The following is a 15,924-nucleotide window of genomic DNA, read 5'->3' as shown; positions in this document are numbered from 1 at the left end:
ACAGTAAATTACAGAGACTTTGTCCAGCTTGATGAAAAACTCAGCTGTGCTTGAATAAAGATGCCTGTTAGTGCAGCAGTGTGTCTCCTTTCATTAGCTACTGATTATTTTAGACACTTCTCTCTCATCGGACACATTTGTTTGTTGTAAAAAAAAAAACGAACTTCTAACTTTTTGTGTTTTCTGAGCTCGGCGGAGGGATTAGCAGGCGTACAGAGCTAAAGGGCAAGTGGATAAAGAGGAAGGGCGTTTGGAAGCCTCTTAGCTTATTTCAGTCTTATCCCACTGTAATGAATTGAGATTTAATTAGATTAGGATTGGATGTGGATTACAGAAACAAAAGGCTTTGTGAAATTGTTTTGTAAAATTGTTTAGGAGATTTCCCGCATTTCACCTCCTGACATCAGCTCTCCCTGATCTAGAGGAGATGATAAGAAATGTGTGTGTGTGTGTGTGTGTGTGTTATGCACCCTTTGTGAGCCCACATATATTTGTTTAATGCAAATGAGTATTTAAACCAAGAATGTGTCATTAGCTTTCCTAGAAATGTGCTCCTTAGGAAACAAGCTATTAGGAAACATTAAGTATCCTCATCTATAACATGCAGTTATGTCGTGAAGAAGCCGGTTAAAAAACATAAAATACAACAAATGAAAAGTTTCATCAATACATGTTCTCTGTTGAGTTGTACTGCATGCCACTTTGGTCACTTGTGCCACACTGAAATGCAAACACTCAGGTCTATCCTGTAAGTGGAGGTGAAGTAGCACTTCAAGTTTGACATATTTTAAGTTAAATTAATGGTTTGGTTTCTCTTTTTAACTGTGTACTGATTTTTTTTTTTTTTGGTTTTGTGTTTCTGTTTATTTTTTCGTTTTTTTTCTTCCTTTCCCTGCATTCAAAACTTATTTTTTTCTCGTTTTTTGTTCCTTTCTCCTACTTTTTTTCTATTCTAAATATGCCTGGTGTCCAGCATTGTACATATAAATAGATGCACACCTACTTTTCATTAGTTGAAGACCATTTCTTATAGACGTAAGGCCGGCTTGTAGTTGGGGAAAGGTTGTCATTTGGTCTGTGAGCGGTTAGCAAATTATTAAAAGATTGTACAAGCATGCCGCTTCTTCACTGATATGTCATGTGAATCTGATAGACAGTGGTACCTCGCCATACAAATTTATTCCATTCTAGAGGCGAGTTCTTAAGGCTAAGTTTTGTATTGTAAAACACATCTTCCCATAGGTAATAATGTAAACACATAAAATACTACCAATATTACCAATTTGCAACACTATAATCATACTTTTGCTTGTAAAAAACAATCAAAACATTAAGAAAAGACATGTAAATGGAATAAAATACTAAATAAATAGACAGTAAACATCACTTAACCTTAATTTATGATTCCCCTTGGCTTCAAAAACAAAGGGGAAAGTGGCTTTGCTTTATTCCTGCCATTCTTGCTTTATTCGTCCTTGTGAACATTCTGGGACACATTGTGCTATGTTTTCACTAAATCTTGCACAAAATAAAATAAACACAAAAAGCTTTTGGCTACCGGAGGTAAGCGCTACCCGAAGTATGCATGACCGCCTGGGTCGCTCATACGCCGTAAATGCTTCTCATGCAGGGGTAGATTTCAGTTCTCAAGGTCGAATATTCACAAGGTGGGGCTTCCATATGCCAAGGTAACACTGTTGTTGAAGCATTTTGCATTCATGTGCATTTTGTATGTTATGTTTCTGATTAAAAAACAATAAAAATATTGTGGAAAAGAAGTGAAATATCACCTAAAACCATACCTTGCCAGTATGCAGAGCCTTTTCTTACTTAAATTCTTTGTTACATAATTTCATTAATTTTTTTACCTCTCTCCTTTTGGCCTTCTTTCCTATGCCCCCTTTCTTTGCTTCCTTTTTTTCCTTCCATTCTTTACTTTTTCCCTCTTTGGTCTTTGGTTTTTCCATTTTCTTCTTCTTTCCTTCCCTGCTTCCTTCCTTTTTAATTTCTCCTTTAATTTTCCCTTTGTTCCTTCCTTCCTTTCGTCTCCCCTTCCTTTCTTCCATCTTTCTTACTACTTTTGCTCCATCACTCTGTTCACACCTTCTTCCTTCCAATCAATAATTGGTTTTCATATTTACTTATTTTCAGCCATTAAAAACAGTCGTGTTTCTGTTTTGCTTAAAAAAGAAGTTACACCTCACGAAAGGAAACAGATTAGGGCTCGAGGGCCTGACCTTTCACCTCTGTGTGTGTGATTGCCGCAGTTTTGCGTGACAGAACAAAGCTTAGTAATGTTCTTACTCACACCATAACGCCAGCTGTAGAAAGAGGGGATTTACTGAGTCAAGTAGTATACCTGTTCACTAAATCAGACGTCAAGTGCAGATTTTTGGAAAATTTGTAAGGATGTTTAATTTGAAATGTTAAATGCTTTGCCAACTCAGGGTTCACACACTGAGATTGTTCATGACCTTCTCTAATTGTAAACTGATTACTATAAATGCAATTTTAATTTAATATTTTCCTGTGTACAACATTAAGATTTATTGCATCTTAAAATATTCCAGCAGTTTTATCAGGCTAGCAACAGGAGAATGCTGTTTCACTTGTGCCTCACTACCATCACAATCTCACATGCTCCTCGGTCTATCACATCTACCATAAATAACCCAGTCTGATGTCTCCTAACATAGTAACAAAGCCCAAGCAGGAAAGCCATGTTGTCCTTCTAATTTTTCAGCCTTATCTGTATGTAAGGATCTTCACCAGGATGGTTCTCGCTCAAGTAAATAAAAGAGATGGATGGAAATTGGAAAATGAAAATGAACAAGCTGCTGCTCTGACACACATAACCAAATATGTCTGTCTTTATTGTTCTCTTCTCTCCAGTACAAACAAGTGGAGCAATACATGTCCTTCCACAAACTTCCCGCTGATTTCCGACAGAAGATCCACGATTACTATGAACACAGATACCAAGGCAAGATGTTTGACGAGGAGAGTATTTTAGAGGAGTTAAATGAGCCACTGAGAGAGGTAAGTCCTGCATGAATCAAAATAAACTGACAATTTACATTTTAATCTAATGCGTTCCTCAAAACAAAAAGATTTTGCTCAGCAATAACTTTCATTACCAGGAAATTGTCAACTTTAACTGCCGCAAGCTGGTTGCCTCTATGCCACTTTTCGCAAATGCTGATCCCAACTTTGTGACGGCCATGCTGACCAAACTACGATTCGAGGTCTTCCAACCAGGAGATTACATCATCCGTGAGGGGACCATTGGAAAGAAGATGTATTTCATCCAGCACGGAGTTGTGAGCGTCCTTACGAAAGGCAACATAGGCATGAAGCTTTCTGATGGCTCTTATTTTGGAGGTAAACAACATACACTGTAGGCCAAAACACCACTTTCTATGATGTTTATAAGTAATGATCTTTCCCATAAAGTGAAATTAAAACTAAAATACAGTTTGGGTGTCAAATTAAAGAAAATCTTTTCCCTGCCTTGGTGCGGGTCCACATCACCTCTTGACTGATCATCTTTATCACATGGTGAAACATTTACATCCTTTACATTTACACTTAAAAATGCATGCAATTTATAATTTTTTTTAAATATGCCTGGGATTTTGCAGTTAGTCAGCTGTATTTGTTGTGGTCTAGAAAAAGGAAAAATACCCAAATGCCTCACTTTAGCTGTTTTAACAGCTTTTCCTAGCACTGCTATCAAATCCCCATGCTGCCAGTATTGACTGATGTCAGCACCCTATGCCTGCACAGACGCAAAAAGCCACATGAATTCCTATCCTCATTCAAGTCACATGACCATGTATCAGCTATACAGTATATTCATTCTATGACCGTATACGAAAGTGACTCAGATCTAATCTGAGCAACATAAGGTTTGTGCGTTCAAACAGGCTTTAAAAATCAGGAAGGATCGTATTTGAGTCACTTCAGGCTGGTAATGTGAACGTAGCATCAGTTGAAATAATGTAATATTTTAAGTTAATCATGTAAATTATATACTATGTAATTGTAATAATGTAATTTTTGTGAATTTCCTTCTGTCTATAGCCAGTCTATATTATTCATTCTAACAAAATAATTTAGCTAAATGATTTTGCTGTCACATTTAGATACTTCTTAATTATAACATAATATAACATAAACATTTACAAAAAGGATTTTCATGGTATCTTGTATCCATGAGCAATTTTGACGAAAACATAGGTTTGTACAGGATTTGGTTTTCTAAGCAATTTTGCTGTCAAAGGCAAAACAAATTGCATATAATAATAAAATAATTCTGTATTTTCTTAGAATGCATGTGCTTACTGGCAGGTAATTTATTGTCACTGTCAAGCTGGTTGTGGATAGCTCTGTAGGTTAAGGCTCTGGATTACTGATCAGAAGGATGGCAGGTCAAGTCCCACCAAGCCCCTCCCTGGCTCCACCAAGCTGTCACTGTTGGGCCATTGAGCAACCCTGTCTGGGCTCTTTTCATATTGTGTGTAGAAAATAATTCTTAAAGGCTGCTATACCCACACAGTGTAGTCTTTAAAACTGTTGCTTTAGGTTCCAAATGACTGCACATATTTCAGTGTTAATTATCTGCTTGGTAGCCATCTACATTTTTTTTTATAACGCTCAAATCAGTATACTCAGATACTATCAGTATCATTATATGAGATATATGTACGTATGGCCATTAATGCTGACATTTGCATACAATCACTTTGACCCAATTTAAATAACCAGTCAGGTCAACTGGATGATACTTAAATTGTTAATCCATTAAATAATGCATCCTCTTTACCACATCTTTGGCTCATAGCCCTAGAAGTTCAGTTTAACTGGGAATGTGCCCAGAAACAGTTAGTATAAAAGGAAGGCCAAGGTTTCAAAACACACAGCCAATTAATTACACCTAATTATCAGATCCAGACAATAACGACAGTCATTTGTAATGTCAATTTTATAGATTCCTTAAAAAAAGTCATTAGGTAGTAAAGATAAGGAAACTGATTTTTTTTTTTTTTTTTTTTTTTTTTTTTACAATATGCTCATTCTGTTATAATACTGCACTGTTGTGTGTGCAACCTGTTTTATTGAAATAACCCATTAGTTCATTTTTAAGGCTAAAACAGTAAGAAAATTACTTTGCAGTGGGTAAACCATGAATTTAAAAAGCACTGTTCCTTCTCAAGTGAAACATGTCTTATTTTTTTCCATAAGTTTAGCACTTTTTAATGTTTGCATTATTTAAAGGGAAATTTGAGGCAATCTTGAGTTGGGATGCTTAATAATAGTCAGTCATACACACTGGGTCTCATTTCCTGTGCAACAAAGACCATTAATCTCCTCTGAGCTGTGGATATCACGTCTGACAGACTGACACACACACACACACACACACACACACACACACACACACACACACACACACACACACACACTCTTACGTACTCATGTATGCATGTCTCATGCAGATGGTCAAGGTCATATGCTAATGTTCCCCTTTCACTTCCTAAAGAATGAAAGAATCATGAAGCAATATAAAGCACTTTCTCTGCCTCTCCGCTTATCTATGCATGAACAATACACTATGTACTTCGATGTAACCTGTGTAACAAGTTAGTTTTAACTCTGTTTGATATACTACCAGGAAAATGTTTTTATTAACATTCTCTAGCATCTTGGTTTGTATTAGGCCTATAATCAATATTATACAACAGTTAGATTGGACCGAGTAATTTGATTGAACTTATATGTGTCACTATACATCACAGGTGTCATTTGCCAGCATGGGTGAAAGTAGGTTGGTACGGCCTGCAATACTGAGGATTGAAAAGCAGCTGCATGACAAAACCTACATCCAAAATCCGTAAATGAACATAGCTGATATTCTTAAGCAGAATAAGTAAAAATATAAAGTGAAACTATTGAAAATTTACTGTTCACCACCACCAGCTCCTTTCGATCGCCAGCTCTGTCAGTCACAGTTAGTTCGTTTTGGCAGTTGTGAAAGGATATTCAGCAATTTTGCAGAGCAAAATACCTCGTTAAATAAATAAATACGTAAATCATAATCTGTTGTTAATAAAAAGTGTTGTGGAACTGTTTTATAAAAGCAGTGTCACACTCAAAGTCGTGCTACCGTGCTGGATATTAGCACAACTGTGATGCCTTTCCACACTTAGTCTGCAATTTCGTGCTTACAACCGCACCACGGCTGTGCCGATATCCCGCACGACACTATTATGTGATATTGCTTAATTATTATTTATTTGCAAAAATCTCCAGATGATCACTCGGATGAGTGATGCATATTATCTTTTACAAAAAACAAACTGTAAAGTCAGTGTTTTAGATTTAACAAACAAATGTGTCTGCATGTTTATTAATCTAAAGCTAATACAGTACTTATATTTATAAGGTGTATAAATATACATGTTAAGTAAAGTTTTACTTTTACTTTGTTTATTTCTAATGCTGTGAGCAGCCACGTTGATTTGACGTCACCCAGCAAGCGGGGAAAAAGCTTTGACTTTTGTTGCTGCTGCATTTTATGGAATGAAAAACACATTCCCCATTTACTCTGTTGAGAAAGAAGCGTTCACTTAGTTGTGCAGGAATAGTAACACCAACACCATCAGCACCATCAGCTGTAGCAAAACAAACTAACAAAAATGGTTTCATTCACGTTTTACTAATCTAGTTATTATTAGTCTTATTGATCATGCACTGTGGCCATCATTCAAGCCTTTGTGAATGAACTGTTACTATAGAAACAAAAGTGTATTATTATTATTAGCCTGAGTGCATTAAAATAAACCCTTTAATTGATTTTTACAGGCAGAACTACTGTCGAAGCTTTGCTGTTACAGAAAATTAATATATGAGGTATAAGCAGCTCTAATTAAGAATTCATTGAGAATCATGCATAATATAAGCTGCAGTGAAAGTGTGCGCTGCTTTCACTCACTCTGAAGCAAGGCCACTCCAGCTGTATTATTCCCACTTATAAAGTGTCTTGACTGAGTGATAATTGGGCTGGTGCCTTCCAGCCCTGCAGTGTTGGCTCTTTGACCTTGAGAAAGAACAGCATGCCCAGAAGCACAAGGGCTCCAGTTTTTAACCCCTTCAGAGACCAGCTAATGTGGTGCTAAATAAAATTATATGTATTAATTAATGTGCAGGCTGTTAAATGCCAATCGGGGGACATTTTCAGAATGCTCTGGAGCCTATTTCTGAACAAGAGCATAACATTAAGAACATCATAATTACCAGAGACATACCAGAATTGGCTGCCTGGTTTACAACATGCAGGAAACATTATATATTATTTCCAAACCCATGTGCGTATGTGCAATTTTTTTAAATATATATTGCTAATTAATATATATTGTTATTGATATAACTGTGATGAAGACCAAATTGTGATGTCTAGATGACTGGGTTAGAACTCAAAAACTGCAGTTCTTGTGGGATGTTCCTGGTCTGCAGTCATCAGCACGTACCAAAAGTGGTCCAAGAAAGGAAAAACTGTGAACTAGTGACCGGGTTATGGGCAGCCAAGGCTTACTGATGCACGTGAGGAGCGAAGACTTGCCTGTGTAGTCTGATCCAATAGAAAAGCTACTGTAGCTTAGATCGATGAAGATACTGGATTTGAAAGATGGCAGACAGGTCTCAGACAGGTCATTATTGTTTTGGAGGCAAAAGAGATGAGGTGGTTGATCGGTGTGTGAGCTATATTTTTCAATTAGTTTATGTTTGTTTCATCAGACCAGAGAATTTTGTTTCTCATGGTCTGAGAGTCCTTCAGGGGCTTTTTGGCAAACTCCCAGCTGGCTGTCATGTGACCTTTAGTGAGAAATGGCTTCTGTCTGGCCACTCTCTTATAGAAGCCTGATTGGTGGAGTGCTGCAGTCATGGTTATGCTTCTGTAAGTCTCCCATCTTTACAAGGGAACTCAGGATCTCATTTATAGTGACCCTTGGGTTCTTGGTTACCTGTCTGTCAAGGCACTTTCACCTCCGATTACTTCAAATCTCTTCAATTTGAGAATGATGGAGGCTGTTGTGTTCTCATGCACTTTCAATGCTGAAAATATTTTCTCATATCCTTATAATCCTTTCTTACAGGTCTATGACCTCATAGCTTGGTTTTTACTCTGACATACAGTACACCACTTACAGTAAAATCTTATATAGATAGGTATGTGCCATTCCTAATATTTGAAATTCATTAATTTAGGCGCAGATGGACACCAGTCAAGTTGTAGAAGCATCCTAATGGCCAGTAATAGGAGTAGGATGCACCAGAGGGCTTAGCATAAGGAACAAATTATTATGTACAGTACATTAGATATTTCCCATGAGTTTTTTTTTATTATTATTTTATTTATTTATTTATTTTTATAAAGTAACAAAACACTACAATTTGTCCAGCCTAATGTCAACATATGTACAGTAGCTATGACAAAGGTTCTATAATATGATGCTGACTCAGTGTCTTTGAATCTCAGAGATTTGCCTGCTGACTCGGGGAAGACGCACAGCCAGCGTTCGAGCTGACACCTATTGCCGTCTGTACTCACTTTCTGTGGACAACTTTAATGAAGTTTTAGAGGAATATCCAATGATGAGGAGAGCCTTTGAGACCGTGGCCATTGACAGATTAAATCGGATAGGTAAGCATGTGTTTATTTGGTGATCTAATCATCCATCTATCAATACATGGGTTGTTTATTTTACTTAGCAATTTACTGTAAAAGCATTTTATTGCCATACATGTAGTCTTATTGCACCATTTAAAAAACCACTGGAAAATAAAAAATAATAATTATAATTTCATGTTTGTCAAAAAAATGCTAATCTTTTTTAAAGTATTTATTATAGTTATGGTTCGATAGCACTTTCACACTGTCTGGTTTAATATTGAATTCATTATTTAAATGCAGTCTAACTCAAGTGCACTCAAGTTCTTTCACTTCAACCCTGTCAAATTGGTCTTATTGACCTCACTTTGTGCACAGGGACATTGAAATGCAGGAACAGGTTTGAGCCTTGGACCTGAACAGAAATCTCAATGCTACAAGATATGATGGACAATGATGTGTTTCCCTCAAGTCTAGGAGAAGACTTATATATAGCTGTGATGTTTAGGTGTCCACAAAATTTTGCCCACATAGGTGTACATGACCTCAAAACTACTTATAAGGCTGATTAATATTAAAATAGGAATTGCAAAAACAGTAGAACCACCACCACCAACAATATTCAATCTAAATTGCAACCTGTTCAATTGCACTGCTGTCTAGTTAGCTATTTTAAACAGTTTAGCTAATGAACAACAGAACAATCGCACATGAATAATTAGTACATTTAAATACATAGTATGTATTTAAATACCTGTTTGTTTTTGAAAGCCTGCTTTCTGTCATTTCCTTCCATTGGACAGATATACTTAATAGTTAGCATTCATATTAAATTGTTTACCCAAAGCACTATTCAGTATTGTAGAAGAATTTTTATTCCGATAAAAAACAAAACAAAACAAGTCTTTCTAGAGTTCCAGTATCCATTATCCAACTATGAGTACTTTATCTGTGTGTATTTGCCTTGTGGCAATTGCACAATGTTGAGTTGAGCTTATTTTGCCTTCTTTTAAAAAAAATGGAAATCTAGCAACAGTATGCAAATATGAAATCTGTTAAGTGTCACCCCTCCTCCCTACATCTCATGCTTGTCTCCCAAGGTTGGTTTTGCTGATGTCACTGTGTCACATGACCACCTCAGCTGTTTACAAAGCATCTACATGGCTGCTTCCCGCCCTGCTGTTGCCATGGCATCCACATTCCATGCAAAATCTGTTCTGCTAGCAGATGAGTTCTGGACTCTCCTGTGTTTGAACATTTGGCCATTTGGCATTAGGGATGCTGGGTTAAAATTAGCCAAATTAATAGTTATGTGGTTTTGGGAAATGTTTGGTTTAAAATAAAAGATTGGTGCCATTTGTGCTTCAGAGATAGCTTTATTTCAGATATAAAAATAATATTTCTCCAAAATATGTTCATTACACAACCATTTAAAACGCTCTAGAATGTATCTGCTCACACATATGAGAACATGCCCCTGGCTGTTACGATGTTTAGGGTAGAAAGGTGGATATGGAGGGAGTAGACACCCTGGGGAGTCAGCACTGCAGGTTATAGTGAAATGGAAGCGGGATGGGGACTGAGCATAAATAGGAAGTGATGGTTAGGCTCTTGTCTGGGGAGGGTGGGGGGGGGGGTCTTTTAGGTCATTCCACCTGGAGGATTGCTTTCTCTCAGCAGTAGGGGTGATGGGATAGAGCTAGGGCAAAATGCTCCATCTTATGTTAGTACAAGTGGCACAGTGACTCAGCGGAAATCCAGGAAAAAGATCCTGACTGTCCCTAGTGCACTGGGTGGAGCCACCACTGTTACGAAGCTTCCTGTATCGTATTGGATAAAAGCTGAAGAGAGGTTCTTATTTGCATCAGTAAAACAAATGCTACCATTCCTATAGTTACTGGACATGTTACCCATGAAAATCACTGAATTTCAGTGTAATTATTGTTCAGACTGCACTACAGTTTTATATTATATTTTATTTTTTTACTTAAGGTGCTGTGTGCTGTGTTGTGGATTAAAAACAATCTGTTCTAAGCACTGCAATGGAACAGTCCTTATAAAATGTAATAATGGTGGTGTAAAAAAAATGAAATAAAAAAAAAATTTAATAGGGCGCTTCACACACTATGACGACATAGTGCTGATGTTATAGTGCTTTGGCCCTAACAAGATACATATGTATATGAAAAGTTTTTTTTTTATTGGATCCAACTGTTTGTGGCAGCCAGATCAAAGCAACATGGGATGGTGCGGACAGTCCATTTCCTTGTGCGGCTTGACATTGAATAGATGCTGATCACGTGGTCCACTCCACACAAGTTTTTATTAAACTCTGTTAGAACAACTGGTATAGATGCAGTAACATGACGCTTGTCTTTTGTTGACCATCTTGGGTAGATATCCTGAGGCTTTATTCCATGGATGGAAGATGCTAAAGGACTTTTCTTGTTGTCCAGCCATTTTGTTATAGCAATCTCTGAGGATTTCCTGACTATCATCTCTGATGCGCCTCTCTCTTCTGTTGCTGAAGCTCATTGTAACTGGACATTTAAGACTTACAGATCTAAAAAAGATAAAGATTTGATTCTGCATAATAGTCCCTGTTGCCAGGAGAGCATTTTCCTTTAAGCAATTGAGCACTTTGACAGAGGTGAAATACCGGTGTAGGTATAGGTGGAACCCTCCTGGTAGTGACCCTGCCATGTAAACAACAGCATTTCTTCCAATCCTCACCTGCTTGTCTGAAATGTGTTTTGACCCCTGTAGACTTTAAAATTAAGCACCAAACCACTGGTACTGGCAAACACAAAGGACCTGCGACCTGTGAGATTTGGTTTCCCAGGCTCTGTAAAAGGAATCATTTGCTCATCTTTGCCAGCTTTGAGGGATCTTGATCAATTGAGGGAGCCTTGTTTACTGTTGGTCTCTGTTTAAAAGAGATCTGACCCTCCACTGAGCATCCTCTTTTTTTCTGGTCATCCAGGATGGCAAGGTCATTTGATGGACTGGCAAAGTTTTAAAAAATCTGTCCCTGGTTATCGCATTGGCAGTAATGGGCACCATTGTCTTTCCTGCCCAATACATACAGTATAAAGCTTGGGATATTTAAGACAGGGTCAGCAACCCACTGCAACCCACTGTCCCCTACAAAGCACATAAAGTAAAATGTGTATTTTAAAATTAACACGCCCTTATAAAATTGTAATATAATGTAGTTAAAACCTCCAGAAATAAAAAAACAATATCATAAGAAAAAATAACCACATGCTGTATTTAAAGATTTGATCACTTAAACCCTTTACTTCCATAAAATTTGCTTGCTGCAATCGCTGCCGGACAGAACATGTGATCTGTTGGCCACAGCCCCACTTGTGTGACATCAACACAAAGCCCAGTATGTACTCTTTCCAGTACATTAGGACACAAACACACTGCATGTATGGGGTTTGAAATAAAGACCACAGTATCATGTCTCTCACAGAGGACAAAAATGAATTGCTGGGTCTCAGGAGGATATGTAGTTGTATATTTACCACATAACCTGATATATTGCAACTGAGAATGTTAATTAAAAATTGTTTCTCTTTATTTCCAGGCAAAAAGAACTCCATCCTGATGCACAAAGTTCAACATGACCTGAACTCTGGAGTTTTCAACAATCGTGAGAATGAGCTAATTCAGGAGATTGTGAAGTATGACCGGGAAATGGTGAAATTAGTGGACCTGCAAAGACCCAGAGCCATGTCGGCCACTCAATCTACTCATAGCACCATGTTTCCTTCTTCCAATCAACCTCCAACAGGCTCTGCCATTGCCACCCTGCAGCAGGCTGTAGCCATGAGTTTCTGTCCACAGATGGCCAACCCACTGGCAGCCCATGGAGCTCTTCAGTCTCCCCGCATGGTGCGCCGTTTCCAGGTAGTCCAAAGCCTCTCCAGCCCTGGGACCCAGCAGACCCCTCCAGGCTCACAGTTCTCCATCACTGCTCTGCCCTCTGCGTTTTGCAGCACACCGGTTCAGAGCCCATTGGCTACTGGAGGCCGAACATGTCAATACAGTTCCAGCCCTATGGGTGCTCCAACAGGCTCCCAGCTCTCTCTGGCACAGCAGCATATCTCCAGCCCCACACACCGTGCAACTGTTCCTAGGAGTGCGATGACCCAGGATGCTAGGGCCCTCTCTGCCTCCCAACCATCTTTGCCCCACGATGCCATGCAACCGGCTGCCCCAAGTCCACCCCAGTCAACGAGAGTTTCCTCCAGCTCTATTGGACCACCTCACAACCTCCCGGGACCTACAGGCTTAAGAGCTGCCATTCCTCCCAGGATGACACTTCAGCACCAGATGTCTGTGGGAGCTTTCCCACCTGCCTCATTACCACAAATGAGACCAAGCCAGGACTCGGGACTGCCCAAGAAAGATTCTGTAGTCAGCCTTCCAGACACGGACCATCACGTTAGATCTAGATTATCTTCCAATTTGTGACCTAGATGGAGCTGGGTGTATAGGTATCTTTTCCTTCTGCAAGGACATTTCTCAACTCTGTGTCATGCCCTGGACCTTACTTTAAGAATGTACATGGTTCAAATTGTGACAAGGGGTGGGATAGGGAGGTGACTAGAACTGCCAGACTTGACAGCATACTATTAACCATACAAAGTCTGTAAAGCTGAAGATTTTAATATCACTGAGAGGTTTCTGTTTTACCCACCAACATAAATATCAATGTAGCTTCTTTCCACACAGTTTGCCTCTTCATAATTGCTTACTTTTATTGTGGTTGTATTCAAACATTGCGAGAATCAGTTCCCTATTGTGCACGGTAGTTAATAATACAGTGTAGAGTGGAATGCAACATGGGAAAAGGTGACGTGTCTAATTACGACGTCTGATCTCCTCCTCCCAACTTTGAGTGGGTAGTTAATAGTGTTTTTACTTACGACTGAGCAATATTAAAACTGCTACAGAAAATGCAAGAACGGTTTCTTTGACCAAGAGCGTAATTAGTACAGAAATGGATTCGATTTCTTCCCCTTTTGACTGAAGTTTGCCAGAAAAAAAGAGCTGCAGATTTAAACAACTAAAATGAAAAAAGGGAAACATTTTCATTGCCTTGATTTTCACTTAGAAGCCATATTTTTGTGCAAGCCTGTGTGTGTCTGTGAGTGTGTTTTAAATATAAAAACAGTTATTTGTTCATATTTATAGCCCATGAAAAATTTCTACATTAAATTATTATTATTAACTATAAAAAGAAAGAAAACAAAAAAAAATTGATGGGTGTTATTTCCAGAGGAAACAAGAAATGTAGGTAGAAGGTTACACTGCAGATTTGAAACCAACAATGCTGTAAATACTTTTTCCCCCATATTGATGGCTTTTGCACTTCTGGCTCCAGATGAGTTTGCAGATGTTACATCACATGTGGATATCAGAGGGAACTAATATGCTAAGCCAGAAAATATTAGACTGGGTTTTATATTTAAAATTAACGTATAAAGGATGTAGCAGCATACCACATGTGCACTCACTCTGTATTAACTCTAAAGAAAAGTCATATGGGCTACTATTTGCAAAATGCTCCTTAGTATTGCAAGGGGAGAGGCAAGGTTATGTGAATCGATTGGGAGATATCTGCTGCTAATGATTTAGTAATTATATCCAGTGAAACATGTAAGCACGTATTATGCAACAATGAGTCTTTCTATGCTCATGCGATACCTTCTATCTTTGTGGCTTCATGGAATAACCAACTCTCTGTACTCCTTAAGTTGACTTCCACTCTGTTCGAATGTGTTTCTTTTCATCACTGCACTGTTTAAAAATGGCTGGCTGTAATCGCCCTTGTAGATCTCCCCTTCCTCTTGCTTTAGTACTGTCGCTGGTCAAGGCCTGTTACATGTAATACTCACAATGTGTCGTGTAGAGGCTTCCTTTGTGAGGGTAATAAAAGCCAGCATTGTCTTGTTCATGACCTTTGGGAGCAGCTAATGTCTGGATACATGGATAAATTTTTTTTAAATCCCGTAAATCTATTTTTACAGCTTGATTTTTTTTTATTTTATATTTTAGCCCTGTAAGACAGGTCTGTTAAAACATCCCCATTTTACCCTTATGTATGATGTTTAAAGTGTAAAACTGTTAAATCTGCTGGTTGGTTTGTTACCACCTAAAAATACATATGACCCAATAACACTGCAAGATAACTTTTTTTTTCTCCAGATATTCGACAATCTCCCTAGTCTTGTATCCTGTTTGCCAAATTGAAGCAAATCTTCAAAGCAATAAAAATCTTCCACATTTTCTCCAATAGAAGCAATCCTACTCAACTACTCAATGGTCAACTGAATTGCTGTTCAATATTGTAAAGAAAACAGGCCACAGGTTTTGCTATGCATTCAGGCTGAGGATGACTTCTGTTCTGTGGTTCATCTTTCAATAAAGCGAGGAAGAGTTTGGTTGGACCCTAATGTTTCTTTCATTTGTTTCAATCAGCAACATTAAATACAAGAATTAAATAAAAAGTATGTTATTGAGGAATGCAGAGCATTTACATCTCAGAGAGAAGTATTTTTATTTTTTTTTGGTGGCCATCAGGTTCAAGTCTTGACTCAATATAGTTGTTTAACATCACTTTTTCTAATTCCACATATATACCCCTGTTCGGCACTTATCCTAACCTAGGAAGAATTGTAACCATATTTTGCCTCTGTACAAAGGTTAAGGTACTTTGGGTCACCTGGCACTAAAATTAATAACAAAATGTCAGCGCACAGAATTGTGACCGCAACAATTAGCAAGACTGCAGCTTTTATAATTCTGGCATGTCTGAGTGAAGGTCAGGCTCATATTCCAATCCTTATTGCAGTAAATTATTCAGTTTCAAAAACAACCTCTGAATTCTTAATCCCAGAACATTATAGTAGAGAACATGACCAGCATTACAAAGCTACATTGCTGCTTACAACCCATGAGTGATCACTCTGAATAGATTTTTTAAAAACCTTCTCGTCGTCTGTTTTGGTGAACTTGTGACCTGTTGAGTCTAGTCAGGGGACAGACATAGAGGAGTGACTGAGATTCGGATCATTCTGGTGCAGTAGGTGGAGAGCAGTGCATTCATAAGTATCATTTTATTATGGCTCTCTAAAGGACCCAAAGTGCATACATAAACAGGGTTGAGCAGACTGCCGCCCTTCTGTGTTAGTTAAGAAGGGCGTTGGTGGCTCAGTGGTAGGTTTCTTGGCCACCAT

General features: G+C 38.2%; 1 protein-coding gene across 1 annotated transcript in view; it reads left to right on the top strand.

Annotated features, from left to right (window-relative positions):
- Positions 1–15,124, top strand: part of hcn2b (hyperpolarization activated cyclic nucleotide-gated potassium channel 2b) — a 39,406-nt gene extending 24,282 nt beyond the window's left edge. The window contains exons 5-8 of the mRNA XM_053512472.1: positions 2,893–3,039; positions 3,141–3,381; positions 8,540–8,704; positions 12,267–15,124. Coding sequence (XP_053368447.1) covers positions 2,893–3,039; positions 3,141–3,381; positions 8,540–8,704; positions 12,267–13,156 — 1,443 coding nt within the window. The 3' untranslated portion in view covers positions 13,157–15,124. The remainder of the gene's footprint in view (positions 1–2,892; positions 3,040–3,140; positions 3,382–8,539; positions 8,705–12,266) is intronic.
- Positions 15,125–15,924: the final 800 nt, after the last annotated feature.

Source organism: Clarias gariepinus, chromosome 15 (assembly GCF_024256425.1).
Source record: "Clarias gariepinus isolate MV-2021 ecotype Netherlands chromosome 15, CGAR_prim_01v2, whole genome shotgun sequence".
Lineage (NCBI taxonomy): Eukaryota > Metazoa > Chordata > Actinopteri > Siluriformes > Clariidae > Clarias > Clarias gariepinus.
This window is presented reverse-complemented; position numbering and strand designations above follow the sequence as displayed.